The following is a 19344-nucleotide window of genomic DNA, read 5'->3' on the forward strand; positions in this document are numbered from 1 at the left end:
ACAATAAATACTTGCCTAAAATTTATGGATTTCACTAATCGTTTTAATTCAAATATTTTATTTTACTATATTATGTATTAGGGTGTCCGTTAAAAAGGCATTATTTTTGTTTGTTTGTTAACTATATCTAACTTGGTGTAGAATCCGATAAAAATGAGATTTGCAAGAGTCTATCCTATTTAGGTAGTAAAAACCCGTGCCACAGAAGGTTTGAAGTTAAACACAGGACTTCATATAGGAAAATGATATTTGGTGACTATTTTGCATGTCATTTCTTCATTCTTCGAACGTTTCACATGATAACGTAGCTTTTCTTAGTTAAAGGTTCTCTGAATATGAATCCATAGTGAATTTTATTTTTTGACTTGTTACAGCCTTTATTTCCTGTGTTAATATTTGTTTAAATAACGATTTGCAATAAAAATTCATTATAGCCGTATTTTGAATAATTTCCCTCGCTTAGCCTCGGTATCTCCGCCCTTGTTTGTTCTAACATTTCTGAAAATGATAAAATTATGTACACATTTTTTTGAATTTTTTATGATATGCGTTTCATGGGTTAATGCTCTTAAAACATTCATTTATGATGAAAAATCCTTTTATTCTTGTATCTTCTAGACTCTCTCTCTCTTTCTCTTTCTATTCCTTTGAAACGTTTAGTTTTTAAGGCCTCTACTTTCAACTTATAAACTAAACGTTTCGAAGGAATAGAATGGTAGAGATAGAGAGAGAGAGAGAGGGAGAGTCTAGAAGATACAAGAATAAAAGGATTTTTCATGATAAATGAATGTTTTAAGAGCATTAACCCATGAAACGCATATCATAAAAAATTCAAAAAAATTTGTACATAATTTTTTCATTTTCAGAAATGTTAGAACGAACAAGGGCGGAGATACCGAGGCTAAGCGAGAGAAATTATTCAAGATACGGCTATAATGAATTTTTATTGCAAATCGTTATTTTAAAAAATATTAACACAGGAAATAAAGGCTGTAACAAGTCAAAAAATAAAATTCATTATGGATTCATATTCAGAGAACCTTTAACTAAGAAAAGCTACGTTATCGTGTGAAACGTTCGAAGAATGAAGAAATGACAAGCAAAATAGTCACCAAATATCATTATCCTATATGAAGTCCCGTTTTTAACTTCAAACCTTCGGTGGCACGGGTTTTTACTACCTAAATCGGCTAGACTCTTGCAAATCTCATTTTTATCGGATTCTACACCAAGTTAGATATATAGTTAACAAACAATAAAAAATAATGCCTTTTTAACGGACACCTTATTATGTATGCTAAACGATTTTTGTACTTGCCACCTTTTTTCATAGGCGAAGCTTGTTTCTTGTGGGATTGACCTTTCAGGAAATGAAAAAAGGCTTATTTATTCGTAAAAGGCTCTTTCAAGCTCTCCACTTAGGACAAAATTTCCAGAGAAGATGTGGCCTTTCTTGAAAAGTTATTTTCGAGTCATTTTGCTCTTCCTATGATGCAGCAAACTGCTCTATCTGATAAAACAATAAGATTTCCAAACAGAAAAAAAACAATTTCTTATAACAGCTTTTTTAATATAATACTGATATTTTAACTACCTCAGAGCAGTTCATATATCGCGTCACCGAAAAGATAAAACGATTTGAAAATTAATCTACAAATAACGTCATATTGTTACCTAGAATTTTCAACTAAATGGGTCCTTCCGTGGATTCTTTTCAAAATGGGGAGCAAATAAATTTCATACAGCGCCTGGATTAAGAATGTAGGATATTAGGAGATAATGTTTATAATTGGTATAGTTTCACATTTGTGGATGTAGCAATACGGAATGGTGAAGTACCAGCTTCTTTTGTTTATCGACAGAGAAGTGTCAATGAAAGTAAGAGTAAAATAATTATTCTGTTGAATCAAAGCCCTGATTTATCGGATTAAAATTAATTTATCTCAGCATTAATACTTTTACGGATTGTACAGGACTTTTTGACTCAGTTTATACTCAAGAATATGTGGTTAAAATTAAAAGCATCATTGCTAATATACCCTGTGTATATACTTTACTTTCCAATATTTTAATAATTTCCAACATTAGCCTTTCCCTGTATTTATCGGTAGAGATTATATCACGGTCTGGAGCAAGTAGCGTCACGCGAGCGTGAACGGTGGTGGGTAAAGTCTCTCACGTGGCCATGGCGCGCAATATTAATCGGTCTCGCGCATTATATTTTAACTTCTTTTAAAAATTATCATTTTCTTTGCAACCAATGATAAGATTTTCTTAATTTTTTTTTAATTTGGTATAACGAAAAATATTAAGAACATCAGTAATATTAAAAAATGATTTATTTACAAAGTTTTGAAGGATCAAATTACGTGCCTATTTATCCATTTTAAAATCGCTGTCTTATAATTACATTCTTATTTACTTCAAAAGTATTATCGGTTTTCTATTAAACAAATATTATTTACCATAAATAATACCCGTTTTTACGTAGAAATGCAATTTCCTAGAAAGGTGTTTGAGATTGATCGTTAATAAAAAGCTAAACGGCTACGCCATTGCACCTCTAGCTCGATTGAGTATGTCTGGCTACTAATAGCTCAACTACTTGCGTTCCGGCTGCTCTAAGCACCGGCATTTTCCACTAAGACAACGGTAGTACCAAGTTGACCGCTAAGTGGACGCTCTTTTCGAGCGTTCTCGCAATCGAAATATGTACTGCGCTTGCTTATAAAGGGTTGAATATTGAACACTCAACACGGACCAAAAAGTGGATAATGGTGTATCACCATTTCATCTGGCAGTCAGCTATACAGTAATACCTGTAAGCCCTACTTAATCAGTAAGTATATCCAACTATCTTACTTCCTAACCTCCAGGCGAGGTATCTCTCTCTCTCAACCCACCTATCCTTAAATTTTGAGGAATCCTCGAAATTACTTTCTTCCCTTTCCGTACGGTAATTCGGGGAATCAACAGTGCTGTACTCCTTACCAAAGGGGCCTTGGCCATTCTGGCATTTAAGGTTGAGTAGAAGCAGGGTATCTCTTAGGGGTAGGCACGGCCTCAAGCGCCATATTAGACTCTCGACCTATAGCGCCATCTTGCTTTAGATACACCGCGCCAAATTCAAATTAATTACACGAAGAGACAATATCTCTACAGTCTATCATCACTATCAAATATTATTATTAATCCTGTATATACCTGTAATCTTGTCTATTCTTAAATAAAGTGTTTTTATTAATCTGTTAAATAATTTACAATTATTTAATAATTCCTTTCCCAGTTATTTTGAGTCAATCTTACACAAAAGGAGTTATCATTTTATAAATAAGCAGAATAATACATAGATAAATATAATGTTTCTAGTAAACAATATTTTATTAATAGAACAAGATTAATATTTATAAAGCAAATAAAAATATATTTACACGACTGCGATTTTTAAAGGGATAAATAGGTATGTAATGTGAACCTGCAAAATTTAATAAATAAATATTTTTCATTAAAATATGTAATACCATCATTGTTCTTAATTTTTTGCGGTATATAAATTTAATAAAGAATGAAGAAAATCTGATCATAGGTTGCGAAGAAAATTATAATTTTTAAAAGAAGTTAAAATATAATTCGTGTGACCGATTTTGACTGTGCGCCTAGACCACACGAGGGGCTTTACCCACCACCTTCCACGCTCGCGCGACGGTACTTGTACGAAAACGAGTTATAATCTTTACCGATAAACACAGGGAAAGACTAATGTTGGAATTTATTAAAATATAGGAAAGTAAAGTATATATATATATATATATATCAATTTAGATTATCTGTGAATTTCATTAAAAATTATTCATCAACAAAGGCACAATGTTTATCAGAGAAAAATAATTATCTGTATTCCGAAGCATCATAAATTAATTTTTGACCACTTAAATTTAACAGAAAATTTCAAGGAATCGAATGAAATACATTTCCGGTCAAAAGTTTAAGACCATTGGAGAAATTTGGTTTAAAAGTAGTCACTTCTTTGAACGCCCATATAATGAGAAAAGATACAAAAAAAAATTCAAAGAACCGTTGGAAAGCTGATAAAATTCTACATATCGTGGAATTAGTTTAAGAACGGAAAACGTGTACTTATCGAATTACAATTAAATAAAAATGCTGCTAAACTTAAAATTTTTAATATTTAGTTACGCGCCAAATCAACTTGTTGTAACACTTGCAACAATTGTGGTAATTATGTGAAACTTTGAAGACAAAAAGTTCAAAGTTTCAGCTTTAATTTGAGTCATCAAACATAACGGTATTGATTGTATTATCTTATTTTCATAAGGTATTTTCTGAGTAATATCGAGAACAATTTTTGACCAAAAAACAACTGCTCAAGCATTTGAAAAAATTTAAGATCGAAGAAATTGTCGGTTTTGAATGACCTATTCTACGTGAATCATATTGCACTTTTATTCAATTAAATCAAAGCATCATTAATATCTAAATTAAATCAACAATTGTAGAGTAATGATTAACCACACCTATTTTATTAATTTTAAAATGTACAATTATCATATCTGTTTTAATTGAATAAAAGTGCAAATGCAAAAAGTAGAATAGATCGTTTAATACCGACAAATTCTTCCATCTGTAATTGTTTCAAATTCTTGGGCCATTTTTTTATTTCAAAAATTGTTCTCGACATTACTCAGAAAATCGTTACGAAAATAAGGAAATACAATGAATATCGTTACGTTTGATGTCTTAAATTAAGGCTGAAACTTTGAACTTAATGTCCCCAAAGTTTTACATAATTACCACAATTATTGCGAGTGCTGCAACAAGTTGATTTGATGTAACAAAAATAAAGATTTTTAATTTAGTAGCATTTTTATTTAATTGTAATTCAATAACTACACATTTTCCGTGCATTGAGCTAATTCCGCTATATGTAGAATTTTATCTGCTTTCCAAGGGTTCTTTGAATTTTTTTGTATCTTTATTTATTATGAAGCTATGCGCGTTTAAAGAAATGACCGCTTTTGAACCAAATTTCTTTAGTGGTTTTAAACTTTTGATCGGCAGTAAATGTTTCAATTGGCTTAAAAAATTATTAATCGCTTAAAAATCATTTGTGATATTACACGATTTTGAAACCTATTTTAAAATTAGTTACGGGATTAAAATCCACTTTTTCAATATGTCATGATACAGCATTAGTTTTCATGAAGAGAATGAACTCTCAAGCAACCCTTTATGATGCCTCTCAGATGGGGAAATTAGATTTTAATGAGAGACCGTTTTTAACAAGAAATGCATGTATTCTGTAACTAAAAAAGACTGAAAAGAAAAATTTATACCATGTTAATGGGCACAGAAAGCTTAACGTTAAGATATAATAGCGTTCACTTTAAAGAATAACTTATTAGTTATTTATTATTAAAAAGGCAATCCAAATTGGTAATATTTTTTTGTAAAAAAATACAAAATGATGTATTTTTTATAAGTCTTGTTTTTTAGGTATTCGCAGTATCTAGAACTGCACGTTTTTATTTTTCCTCAGATACAGCTGTTTTTTAAATATAAAAGAAATACCCACGTGTTTCGTACTTTCTTTAATTATTTTAATGAATTTCTTCACTTACACACTCACCACAAACATTTTTCCCATTATCCTGACGCCCGATCAAGACTTATTCCGTTATAAATTGCTAGATTATAATTCTTTTTAGAAAATGGTTCCTTTTTTTAAATAATTTCCCTACACTACAAAGATATATTCAAAAACCATACGATTGTTTGAAGAAATACACCATTATGTCGATTTGTGTTTTGAGAGGACCAAGAATGGCTATATAAAGTGTATTATAAATTGTAACAAGGCAAATTCTCTTGCCTTGATACATAACTTACTTCTACTTTTGAAACACCGCGCTGAAACAAAGTTGCTCTCGATCCCGGGTGGCGGCGTTGTGCCCGCGCGCACAGCTGCCACGATTGGCCACGATCGCCTGGGCGAGCGAAAAGTTAGAGGCAGAGACACACCACTGCACACCACTTTTACCCGTCATCAAGGCAGGACATTATTTTGGAAAATCCAAGGAAAGCTTTGATCAGGTTCGGATACCCATGTAAGTGGACCACGGACCAGGATTTGATATACTAAGAAGGAAGGAAGGAGGGTAGACAGAAAATTGGGAAACTGTCAGGAGATTCATTGGGGACTTCAACTCCATCCATTAATCCTAACCTATCAATTGACTCTGCTGTGCATGCCTGACTTATACTTTACTATATTGTTTATTGCATGAAGGTAAGCGTTGAGGACCGATAGTAGGACTCAACATTTAAGTATTAATATTCCTTTGTAATTAGCTTAGTTGCTCCAGATCTAGTAGGGCATAGCAGGTCTACGTAGGAAGTATTATTGAATCCAACTCCAAATACAGGAGATATATACAGAGCTTTTCCATTTGCACTTATATAGTCTAGTATTTCCAATAAGGAAAATTAACTATTATTAAGATGAGTTGGATTATACATTCCATAGCCTGTACGATGACAGGATTTAGGCTTTAATGCCATATATATATTTTTTTATTTTTCTTCTTTACTTATATACTTGTACATAGTTTTATTTTAATGAAGTACCTCCAGACTAAGGGTTAATATTATATTCTGAATAGAATATTGGTAATGAATTGGTGCATAAGCACACTGAAAAGGAAGTGTAAGACTACATTATATAACCCTAGTCATTTAACTTTCTTGATAATGATTTAGATATTGATGGACCTGGCTATGCCTTGCTTGACTTGGTGTTACATTTTTGCTTGTGCCTTTTATATTTCCTACAGGACTAGTACAGCAAGTAATTAGGTTCTTGAAGGGCTAGCGTTGGATAAATTGAGAAGGAGTCTTCTGTCCGATCCCACTTATTCATACATGGACTGAGGGTCCTTCGATTATCCCACGTCCTCAATATTATTTAATAGTTAATTTTCTTATTTATACAGAAATATTTTCTTGCGAATAGTTATAACGTCATGGCTCTTGTTTTTATAAGATAATATTAAATTTGGGGAAAAGTCCCATGTATTTTCATGTAATTATCTTGAATTGATACTTGTAAATTGTTAGACAGAGCAGTTCTTAAATATAATATCCTATTTTAATTTTATTAATGTGTATTAGTAATTTTCCTAGAGAATCCACTTTAATTTCACAGCATGCTACGTCCTTGAAAAGTCTCAAGCCGGCAAGCCTCAAACTGGCTCATATACAAGGTTCATGAGCCTGGCGCTCTTTATAAGTAAAGTCTGTGTGCTTTTGCACTGATTACTAGTTAAAATTGTGTCTTCCCCACAACAACAGGAATCATGTCGCAAAATGGACAAAACATGGAAGTTGTAAACCTCACATTGAATTTAAAAAAAACCTGTATTTTTATTTCATACTCTCACAGCTATTCCACAGGTTCCCCAGAACACTATGATAATTTATTATTTTATTCAGTTCTTCATTTAATATTTCGATTGAATCTTCATATAGAGAGGTATGGGTTTTAATACAGTAATACGTGCGATCACTACGCAAACATACTTATAGTCACACATCTAATTAGAAATTTAAATCTAAATATCTCTTGAATAACTGGAAGGAGAGATAAATTTAATATAATTTTTTGGAGAGCTCTTGAGATAAGCTATACAGCTATTCAATAAAACATAGGGTGCTTTATTTAAGGAATCAATGTGATCTTTATAACTTCCACATTATTCTAACAAGAATAAATTGATGTAAATATTTCATGCACCCCAACCCAATCAAAGCATAAATTTACACGCTGGTGTAAATTTCTAAAAATATTTATATTCTACCTGAAAATACCAATGTTGAATTTTCGTTGCGCTGCTCTGTACATATATGCATACCATTGTGTTGTGCGATACCCATTCCATCGAGGTTCTTGACCATCATGGCTGTCATATCGGCTTTCTGACGTGCCGTGTCGTAACGACGAGGATTTAAAGCAGCACCAGCTGGCAAAGACTTGAATCCTGACGTAGTCGCGCAATCCTCTCCCAAAGAACCAGTCGATGCTTCATTTATCACGTCCAACGCTTTTTCGATATCAGTCTGCAGTTTCTTATTTGCCAATGAAATATTATCAAAAAACATATAAATATATGAATACTGTAAAGATTGAAAATATTAACCCGTTTGGAGTGAAGGCTGTTGCTATTTGTGATGCTATGAAGGGAAGATAGAGAAGTGGTACTGGCTTTTGTGATGCTCACATATGCCATCATTGTCATCGTCGTCATCGTCGCAGGAAACAGGGCTGAAAGCCAGGACTTGCCCATTCCGCGTCTTACACATTTATCCTGTTAAATCGTAATAATAGCATATTTATATAAGGTAATTCATTTAATATTCGACTCTTAATAACTATTTTATTTCTCATTTTAGAAATAAATACTTTAAACAACTATTGTATAGCTTCGTACGTGAAAAAAAATTATACAACTGGTTTGACTTTTGTAACGAAGTTCTCTCGTTATGTATGTAAAATAATACCGAATAAAGAATATAAAAGCTACCGGGTTGTAGTTATTATTGATGCCTACGTTACCGACTCGTGAGATAGGCTCACGAGTGGATTATAGCTAACGTCAAGGATGGACCCCGTTGACTGGCAGAGGCCCGGATGAAAAGACCGGTGCTCCAAGAAGCAATGTCCAGGTTGACCTAGGAGGTAGGGCAGGGTCATGCCAAGCAATCTAAGCAACCTGAGATAAGGAGAAGCGGTCTTAGGGAGTCCTAAAGTATGGCTGTGTCTATAAATTCTGTAACGTTATTCCCCCTGTCAGGGTGAGGGGCCACTCACTCCTCGGGTTTTCGCATTACTTTCGCCCGTCCTTATATATCGGTAACAAGGCGTCAGTTGGTCAGTTGGGTGGCCAACAAAGCCCTACGTTAGCAGTTGAATCTTACGACCCCATTCTCTGTGCATCTTATTCGGTCCTGCGACCATGCATTTCGACGGTAGCAGTAGCCAGGGTCACTCGGTGTGCTAGGTCGTGGAGAGAGGGGAGGGTTCCGTACAGAAGTCCGAGCCTCGCAAACCTACATGCTAAAGGAGCATGCAATTCTGCCTCACCACCCACACACAGGTGGTGGTGAGGAGTGCGGGAACATGCGGTATCATTGCCAAGCATAGAGTTTGCCAAGAGCGGACCACCACGGAGGCAATGTTCGCGGTCCGTCCAGTTATAGCGCAAGCCTATGGAATTACGGAGGGCACCGGGACACATTCCAACGGGCTAACTACGCCCCTGCACAACCCACTATGCATTGGCCGGTATCCAGTGTTGACGTACGTGCAGGCTGACCTATAGCACACGACTCATGTACGCGAACTGACCCATGGCTGTCTGAGTGCCGCGTCACGCGATCGCCAACACACACGGACACATCAGCTCAGTCCCATGGTCGCGTTCCGACCAGTTCCGACTGCCTGCTATGGCAGTTTGCGCACGACATTCGCGCAGTCTGCTTGAAGCGCGTAACCAGCGTTCAAGCCAGACTGGATGTTCTATATCCCCTCCTCGTGGGGACTTATAGACACGGTCATTCTTTTTAGGACTCCCCGAGGCCTCTTCTTGTTATATCAGGTTGCCTGGGTTGTTTGGCATGGCTCTGCGTTACTTCCCAGGACAACCTGGACATCGTTTCCTGGAGCGCCGGTCTTTTCATCCGGGCTTCTGCCTGTCAACGGGGTCTATCCTTGACGTTAGCTATAATCCACTCGTGAGCCTACCTCACGAGTCGGTAACGTAGGGATTAATAATATTAACTGTTCGGTAGCTTTTATGTTCTTAATTCGGTGTCTCGTATACGTAACGGGGAACTTCGTTACAATGTATCAAGAGACACGGTAACCTCTTGACGGCAAGTACACATATATATAGTCGAGCGCTACCGTATAACTTATACAGTAAGTTTAGCCGTCCCAATTTTTAAATCGACGTATCTCTGTGAATTATGCATTGTCACGATTTAACCATAGCATATCTGAATAAGGTTTTCAAAGAGTTTTCGAATGAGACCTCGGACATTAAAAACGGTTCACGCAATCCAGAGATCTCGTACTCTGTTGTCTATATATATACCGAAATATTACGACTCTTCTTTTTCTCCTTCAATTCTCGGCGGATGTCTTCGCCCTGAAGTTAGTCTCTTTGACGTCATTTTTCTACTACTGCGCTGCCAACCAATTTTTGTCTTTGACAGTTTTGCTCTCTATAATGATAATGAGGTTGTATTTAGTAATGTCTCGGGCCGGTATTCATAGTCGTTGCTTATATTTAAGTCTGACTTAAAGTATCGATTGTCCTTTTTCACCTAACAGTAATAGAAAAAGATAACCTATGCTTAAGTCGGTCTTAAATATAAGTAACGACTATGAATACCGGCCTCGCTCCAATTTTGATCTGACGTATTGTCAACTGTGTGTGTATCTAATTAACCTGACGCAGTAAGGCTAGTTTGTGGTTAAAATTGTCAATTTAGCAAATCCACAAAAACTTCCAATGAATTATAATATGTGGAACCAATCATTAGATAAGTATAACATTCTAGTTTACAATATAGAATGCAATAAGCTTTGTGGTACTTTGTGAAGTTTCTTTTTCAGATTAAATGAAAATAAAACAGCCCCTTTTTCATTGCGGAGGATAGAACTGACTGGATAACCTGAGATTTATATTCATAACTTTGCTAATGAAAAGTTTACGTTAAATATAAATGTGCATCAATCAGTATCAGGATTATATTAACAGGTAGAAATTGTTAAGGTATTTGAAAATCATATATGCTATACTTTAAGGCATTAAAATCAATAACAAAATGCATGTTTCAATTTTTCTCCTTTTTAAATTGATATGGATACCAAATGTCCAAAAGATTATATCCTACATTTGAACAATTTTCCTGGAGACAATAAAACTTTCTTATTACTATATACGATTAGAGAAAAGTAGATGAATATTTGCTTAACGTTTTATTTAATATTCAATGATAATAAAAAGAATATTTAAACCAAATATTTACCTCTACGCCTCTCTAATTAAAGTAAAAAGAAATTATTATCGTCTCCAAAATATTGTATAAATTTGGAATATGTTCTTTCAAAAAAATAGTATGAATATGTTATTAATAAATAATAATCTAGCATTCCTGATTTTATAAAATAAATAGTAGAGTCAGTATTTTCATGAAAAGAAGTCTTTTGCAAAAGAACTGTAGTCTATTAATAAGCACAGTTAACTCTACGTATAATCTTCAAAAGATGATAATTATATATAATAGTGTTAGCAATATCGCATAAGCCAAGAAAATTAAATAGTACAGCTAGTAAAATATTTAAGATTAAAAAATATAAACTGTAGAAATAGCTGTTCATCTATTACCAGAATTAAATTAAATAGTTGCGAAATTAATAGGATATTTGCATATATCACATACTGTACACCATCTTAAACACATCTAACCATCAAGTTGGATAAAAAGTAATAAAAATGGTTTTTGCATTATGTATGGTGTATAAGGTAACAATAAAAGCATATTTGAGTTGACTTTAAAAAATTTTAACGAATAATATGTAATAAGCTCAACAGATTTCAGAAAGTATATTAAATAAAATATTTAATAACTAGCAAAAATCTTCTAGATATTAGGCTATAACTTTCTATGAACATAATACGTAGTGTATTTCATTCATTTCTTATCTAGCTTGTGCAATTATTAAATTCTGTATTGAAGTATACCAAATTTAAAACGACAATAAAATACTCTAATTTCTGTATGAAATCTGGTAGAATGCAAATTTTATGCGTAAGACCAGACCCTGCAAAGTGTCAAAGAGTAACTAAATTTTCATCAATGTTATGAACATTTAAAGCCTTAAGGTCTATTTTCCCTCCAAAATATATAAAAAAATTACTAAATTCACATCATGATGTGAATTTAGGGCCTTGTATTTTAATTTCTTTTCAAAATGCATTAAATTTGTATTAATTAGCATTTTATAAGAAAAGCTTGCAGGTTATTTTGGGCGTAAAATCTTGGAAATATAATTCAAATATAGTCAGTGAATATTATGAGGAAACTCTCCAAAAGTGTAATTATGATACAAATTCATCATTGCATTATTTTGTATTTTATTTAATAGATTATTAAGTTAATGTCTGAATTAAAATTTTACATTTTGCAACAATATGGACATTGGAAAATGTTTCTTTAGCTTGTATTAATTAAAACAATTATTTACTTTTATTTTCTACATTCTTATAAAACGTTATAAGATCCCACAAAAAACAAGCTTTGCTTGTAAAAAAAGGTGGCAAGTACATTAATCGTCTAGCATGAATAATATAATAAAATAAAATATTCGAATTAAAAAAATGAGTGAAATCCAAATGTTAGGTAAGTATATATTTTTACTGTAGCAAAAGTTAAAATTTCTAAAAAATAATAGTAATACAGCAAAGTTACTTGCCGGGCCCATAAAGTTCATACCTAAGTGGCTATCTTACAACACAAGCGTTGGTTCTCATAATTTCAAAATGTGGCTATTTAATGCCATTGCATACAATGGGCCTGGCAAGTAACTTTGTTGTATTACTATTATTTTTTAGAAATTTTAACTTTTGTTACAGTAAAAATATATACTTACCTAACATTTGGATTTCACTCATTTTTTTAATTCGAATATTTTATTTTATTATATTATTCATGCTAGACGATTAATGTACTTGCCGCCTTTTTTTACAAGCGAAGCTTGTTTTTTGTGGGATAAAATTAAACCATAATATTTCTTACAGTTTCTTAGCAGTTCTTTTTAAATATTACTCAAGAAAACATTGCCAACATGTTGTCCACCAAATGATAATGTTATTAAGCAACTCTTTGAAAGCAGTAATTCCATGGCCGTCAAGAGAGGAAATCTCAAGAAATTTGCCAAAATGTTTTAAAGACTTTGAAAATATGCGAGTAGTTTTTGATTGTACAGAAATTTGTATACAGCATCCTGCAAATCTCTGTTGTCAAGTTATAACGTACACTCATTACAAAGGTTCCAATACTTTAAAAGCAATGACAGGTGTATCTCCAACTGGTACTATTATATTTCTTAATCAGGCGTATTAACGGTGGAAGAGTATCAGACTCTCATATATTTCATGAAAGTGATTTGTTAAAATTACTATCAACCTGGTGAAGGTGGTATGGTAGATCGTAGGTTTTTAATTTATGAAATGTGTCAACGTAATCAATGGAAATGTATAAGACCGCCATTTTTGAAGGAGAAAAAACAGTTTACCAGAGAAGAGTCATTTTTAACTGCTAAAATAGTCAGGGTACATGTACACAAAATGACAAATCAAAGAATAAAGACTTTTAAAATCCTAGAATCAGTTATGTCCTGAACGATGTTGCCTCTTGCAGAAGATATTTTTATTATAATTTCTGCCATAATTAATATGAGTGCACCAATTTTAAGTGATGACAAATTTATAGAATCAGAATGAATGGTTATTTAAAAAATAATGATTTATTTTTAATTATGACAATATTTGATATCATGTAAGTTATGTAATACAATGAAATATATAACGTATAACTATTTATAGAAACTTTAATTATATTGCAACTTTTTTGTTAAAACCTTATCATCTATCAGAAACTTATTGTTTGATACTAATTTTACTTTTCATAAATATTAACATAGTTAGATTTTATATCCATAATCCTTTAACATTTTCAATATAAAATTAACACATGTTGCAAGCTATATAAATATTTAAAAGAAATACAGTTTTTATTAAGTAAACTATTTTGTAATTGTTAAAAAATAATATTTCGAACGATTATAACATTTCAACAGCTTTCGTTCTGTCAGTCGTTTCACAATTTCCATTTTCGATACACACACCATGAAGTCTAAAAGAGTGATATACTTCTTTCAAAGTTATCAGCATTTTTATAATGAATGTATCATTCCTTGGTACTTTTAAAGAAAATAATTTTTTTTTCAAAAGATGAATATATCACAAAATATGTAATATCTATAGATTCAAAATAGCCATTCCTAATTGAATCTGTTCATAATATACATGTTTTTCTTTCATTGTAATATTTTCACTTTTTTGAATTAAACACTTGTTTATCTGACTAGCTACAGTCTCATTAATACTATTAGTTTTTCCTTTCACAGGACATTTTATTTCTAATAGAACTATCAATTTTCTATCCCTTAGAATTATCCCATTAGACGAGTAAGCAAGCCATGGATTCAGTCTTGACACGATAAGTCCAATTTCAATAACTTCGAGGTTATATTCTTTTATGCTTATGTTAAAAGCATTTCTGGCCTCATTTTCTGTTAATTTCTCATGCTCTGTTGATTAAGTTTTGAAATCTTTTGGTGAGAATGTATTCTTCCATTTCTTTACCCAATCAGAATTACTTTCCTTTTTTTTCAGTATAAGTGTATAGTCCGTAACATATGATTCTGTTATACGACAATATCTTTCTTTCATCCAATGTACATAACAATCTTTTGTCTTCTCACATATGTCTTCCAGATTTAGAAATAACTGATCAAGAGTTTTAGAATAGCACTTATGTAGAATTTCAATTTGAAATAACTGTTATGATTTTATTAAATCACTATCTTGAGCTTCCAAAATGGACTTGAATACATGTCTTTCAGTTTAACTCACTTTACTCTTTTCTTCTATAACAATCTTATAGTGTCTTCCGAAACTGTAATATAAAAATAGATATTGAAGTAATTATTTGTTAATAGAGCAAGAGTATGAAATATTTTAACAGTAGAATATCAACTTACAAGTGTTTCGCTAATGCAGACTTAGACAGTTTCTTGCGAATTAATGATTTTATTTCATTAAGTTGAAATTCCGATATTCCTATATTTGATGTAGGTTTCCTTTGCTTTTTGCAGAACTATTTGATGTTACATTTAAACGATTATTATTAGTTCCTCTTTATAAATTTCATTGCTTTTCACCTCTGATTCTTCCTCATATCCTTCCTTAGATCCTTCCTTGGTTTGCTTCATTATTGAAGCAGTCATTACCTTTTTTCTTTTAAAAGAATTGGTAAAACAAATGTGTTGCATCGATGGAGCTGCATTATAATTTTCCAATGCCTTGTAGTGCACCTGCTTCTACTGACATTTTCTGTCTGTACAAGACAAATCATTTATTTTATCACCTTTTCTACAAGAAATATTTTTAGTTGAAAAATCAGTATTATAAGGTTGATCAAACTTTAACATAGCATAAAATCGAAACTCTGGTTACAAACTTACTTGTAGATATATAAGAGTGAAGCAATGATATGTTTGCACTGTACATCTAGGCCAGCTATGCATGAATAGCAACATTGTATAATTTTCTTATTAATAATGAACACCTCACCTTTAATTTCATGAGGGTTTTCTTTCAAGTTAGATGTCTGCAAGCAGACCGCTATAAAGCTGATAGTATCAGCTTTTTCAAATGCATTTTTCCCGTATTTAATAATATGTCCCGTTTGATAAATTCTTTCACCTTCAAAGATCTTTTATCGGGATGGATTGCTGCCAGACCATTGGCAAATACTTTGAATAGTAATAATTTTTTTATAACTAAACAAAATTTATCCCATTTAACTCCTTGTTAGACCCTGGCTTGGTAGTACCATTTTAGTTATCTATATCTATTGACCCCCACTTTGTGTCCATTCTCAATAGTTCCAATTGCATTTATTTTTCTAATTTTTAACAATTCAAATAACTGAAAGGTCGAGAAATAGTTATCAAAGTAAACTTCATTGTACAGATCACAATTTTTTTCTTTAAGCTGCATAACAACAGCAGCACCTTGCCCAAATTGTAAATAATCATTTCTAAGCTCAGTTTCTCTTCCTTCATATAAAATAAAATCATATCATAAACCATTCGTGTCACAAAGAACAAATATCTTTTCATCCCATTTTTTAGGTTTAATTTTTATATATTGCTTTGCATTTAAGTTACCTCGATAAGGAACCATTTGTTCATCGATACCTAATTTTCTGCCGATTTTTAAATTCACACAGCCTTTTATAAGTGAATCAATCAGAGGACGAATTTTCCAATATCTGTCATTCTCCCTATTATAATCGTTAGTAGTAAAGTGCATTGCTCTTCTTAATTGATAAAATCTTTTCAATTTCATAATTTTCAATATAATTTCAATCACAGCATGCGATGTCCAATACATTTCGATTCTAGGAAGTTTATAAATTCCCATTAGAATTTGAATACCCAAGAAAGTTTTCAACTCAAATAAAGTGGCGGCTTTCCATCTCCACAGACATTTTAAAACAGCATATGCATTGATGCAATCTACTGCTATGTTTAAAAGATCATCATTTATGTAATTATCAAAGAATGAAATAGGATTTTTGATATTTGAAGTAGACTGTGAGATTTCTTACTGCACTTCTTTTGGTTCAGTGTATCCATAAGTACATTTGATCGAACTGATGTAATCGGGTGGTGTTAGATTGTATTTAGCATATAATTTACTTTTTTCTTTATATACTCTCGGTTTTTTACTTTTACATCGTTTATCCTTTTCTTCATTTTTATTTTCATTTATTACATTTTCTTTATGGGCTTAAATAATTTAAAAACATTATATGCAATAAAAAAGACAAAATTTGAAAACAAAGAATTATTCAATACAAAAATAAAACCTGGTATTTTATAATATTCAAGATCATCATCACAATCAAGTTCATCAATTTCCGATTCATTTCCATTACCAATTACATTTAAAAATTCTTTTAAACCAAATTCTTCTTTATTCCTTAATCATTCAGACCGACGCATCTGAAAATATTTCTTATTATAATATAATAACGTTTACTGCATCCTTGTTCAATACAGAGTATGTACAATTACTATTCATAATCGGATATTTTATATACAGAGAATAAATGCTGTATACATCCTAGTAAAATCGAAATATTTTTAACAGTTATGAAAATTATTCTTACTTTAAGAAGTAACGTCTTGAGATTATATTATTACTATTTATCTGTACGAAATTGTGTACCTAATCACTATTTCTGGCACGGATCTATGAATATGAAGTTTCTCATAAATTACTAAGCAATTAGTTAAGTTATAGCTATCTTTTGTTTTGAAATATATTAAAAAAAAAATTGTGTTAAAGGATAAAAAGATATTTTTCTGATATTTTATTATAGGACTAAAATAGCTGTCTTCTGTAATGAACAAATGCAGCCAAGAGGTTAATATAGTGGAAACATACTTTAATAAATTTTTCCTCGAAAAGTATAGAGTTTGGTCAAAACTTTCTAAGAATAAAAGTGTCTTAGAATTGGTTGAAGATTACTCTCAAATTATTTGGTGATAATTATTGATTTTTTGAGAAATCGCAAAATTAAAATATTCAAAATAAGTCTCAAAACAATGTTTTAAAACTTAAGAGTATTCCTTAATTAATCTTTAGTAATTTTTTTACTTAAACAATTTTTCTTTAAGTGTTTAGTCTTCAAGAAAAAAATTAATCGAAAAAAAAATCCATTTTTTGGACTCTTTTACATTTTACCAGCCATTTTAGCAAAAAAAGCATGTATGTAAAAATTCACCGTTAAACTTCAGCAAAAAACTGCAATAATGATTGATCAGATCTCCATAGATTTATACATTTTATGCCTGAAAAAAATCATAAACATTGAAAATGACAAATTTTTTTATTTTTATTTTCCAAACAAACTGCATTATTTAATTATGTACTCAAGATTGTGGATTTTAAGACCGGATTCTGATTCAGCACACCTAAAAACATAAAGAATCATACTTTAGACCCAGCTACTACTTGGTTAAATACCTGTGAAATTCTGTTACATAATCATTGTCTAAAATCAACCGTTTTGTTACTTACTGGGTTACCGAATTATAATTTCATATTGTTTGATTTATAACTTCTTACTTAAAAAATTATTACAGTAACGTATTTCCATAAAATAGTATCTAATACCGTGAAATAATTCAACATATTGCAGTTAGTAATTGTAGTAGAGGTGATTCCAAAAGAATGAGATATTGCGCGTGTGTGCACGTGATACAATATTGTAGAAACTTAGACCCCCCCCACTTGGACTTCTAAGTCTATACATTGTATGGGCTTGTGGAATAAAGTTTTAAGTCTTACAATCTTCAATATAGCATCAATGCTGATTATGAAGTTGAGGTGGTAAATTTTATCAGAATATGCAGGATCTCCAGTTAACTATGATTAATTTGGAAAATTTAGATAAGAGGTAGAATCATAAGAAAAATATTGCCCTTTCAGCATTTTTACTTGAATCCTTCATTTAGAAAGTTAGTAGCAATTAAACTTTCTCGATTGCAAGTGCTTTTGATTTAGAGGAAGATTTTATTCGTCGCATTACTAGCGTCTAAGTGCTATAATTTTATACATGGTAGTAATAAAAAAACACGGCGCATCGACTTGAGCCTGTAGTGGCAGCCGGAAATCGAACAACCAATTCTTGAGTGAGTTCTGTAAAAACTATTAAATCGTAAACACTCGAAAAAATTGGTAATCTAAGATTTAAACTTTTGCAGTTTTCATTAAATAATCTTATAACTTATATTTTCGAATTGTACATATTTTTACGATGATAATGAATAAAAATATCATAAAGAAATGTCAATATTAGAGTATAATTAATAGTTTTAATTAATTAATAATATCGCTAAAAAACTTATAATAATGTCATGTTTGGACTCATTTTAATCGTAAAAATATGTAAAAATCGAAAATAGAAATTAAATGCTTATTAATTGAAAATTGTAAAAATTGTCAATCTTAGCATACAAATTTTATTGAGCGCCTTTATGTTTGAATAGTTTATACAGGGTGTAACAACAATGATGTTTTTAATTTTAACCACATATTCTTGGGACTAAAGTAAGTAGAAAAGTCCTATACTATAAGGTCCGGAAAAGCATCATTGCTGAGATAAATCAATTTTAACCCTCGGTGCGCACACTGGGTTATAATGATCCGTGGTTTGGTTTTTCTCTTATTTTGGGTAATTATAAAGATAAGTAATTCCATAAAAGTACTATAAATTATTAGTTCAATATCTTAATTATAATCACGTATGGTGTTTTTAACCGCTGCAACGTCAATACCCAAGTGCCATTAATATGTTGAAAAAAAAATATTTTTTTCAACCAAACAAAGTCTTATTATTTTT

At 31.6% G+C, this 19344-nt stretch overlaps 1 protein-coding gene across 4 annotated transcripts in view; it reads right to left on the minus strand.

Annotated features, from left to right (window-relative positions):
- LOC136778139 (probable G-protein coupled receptor CG31760) overlaps window positions 1-19344 on the minus strand; it is a 278811-nt gene that overhangs the window by 149658 nt on the left and 109809 nt on the right. For 2 of the 4 annotated variants that reach the window (XM_066734756.1, XM_066734751.1), the window contains exons 3-4: window positions 8214-8381; window positions 7929-8142 (exon numbers count right to left, since the gene is read on the minus strand). In XM_066734756.1, coding sequence (XP_066590853.1) covers window positions 7929-8142; window positions 8214-8360 — 361 coding nt within the window. In that variant the 5' untranslated portion in view covers window positions 8361-8381. Of the gene's footprint in view, window positions 1-2819; window positions 2832-7928; window positions 8143-8213; window positions 8382-19344 lie in introns of all 4 variants that reach the window. The other 2 variants (XM_066734765.1, XM_066734758.1) reach the window with 2 other exon arrangements.

Source organism: Prorops nasuta, unplaced genomic scaffold (assembly GCF_024137725.1).
Source record: "Prorops nasuta isolate Cenicafe-Biocafe unplaced genomic scaffold, Cenicafe_Pnas_1.2 PNAS00002, whole genome shotgun sequence".
Lineage (NCBI taxonomy): Eukaryota > Metazoa > Arthropoda > Insecta > Hymenoptera > Bethylidae > Prorops > Prorops nasuta.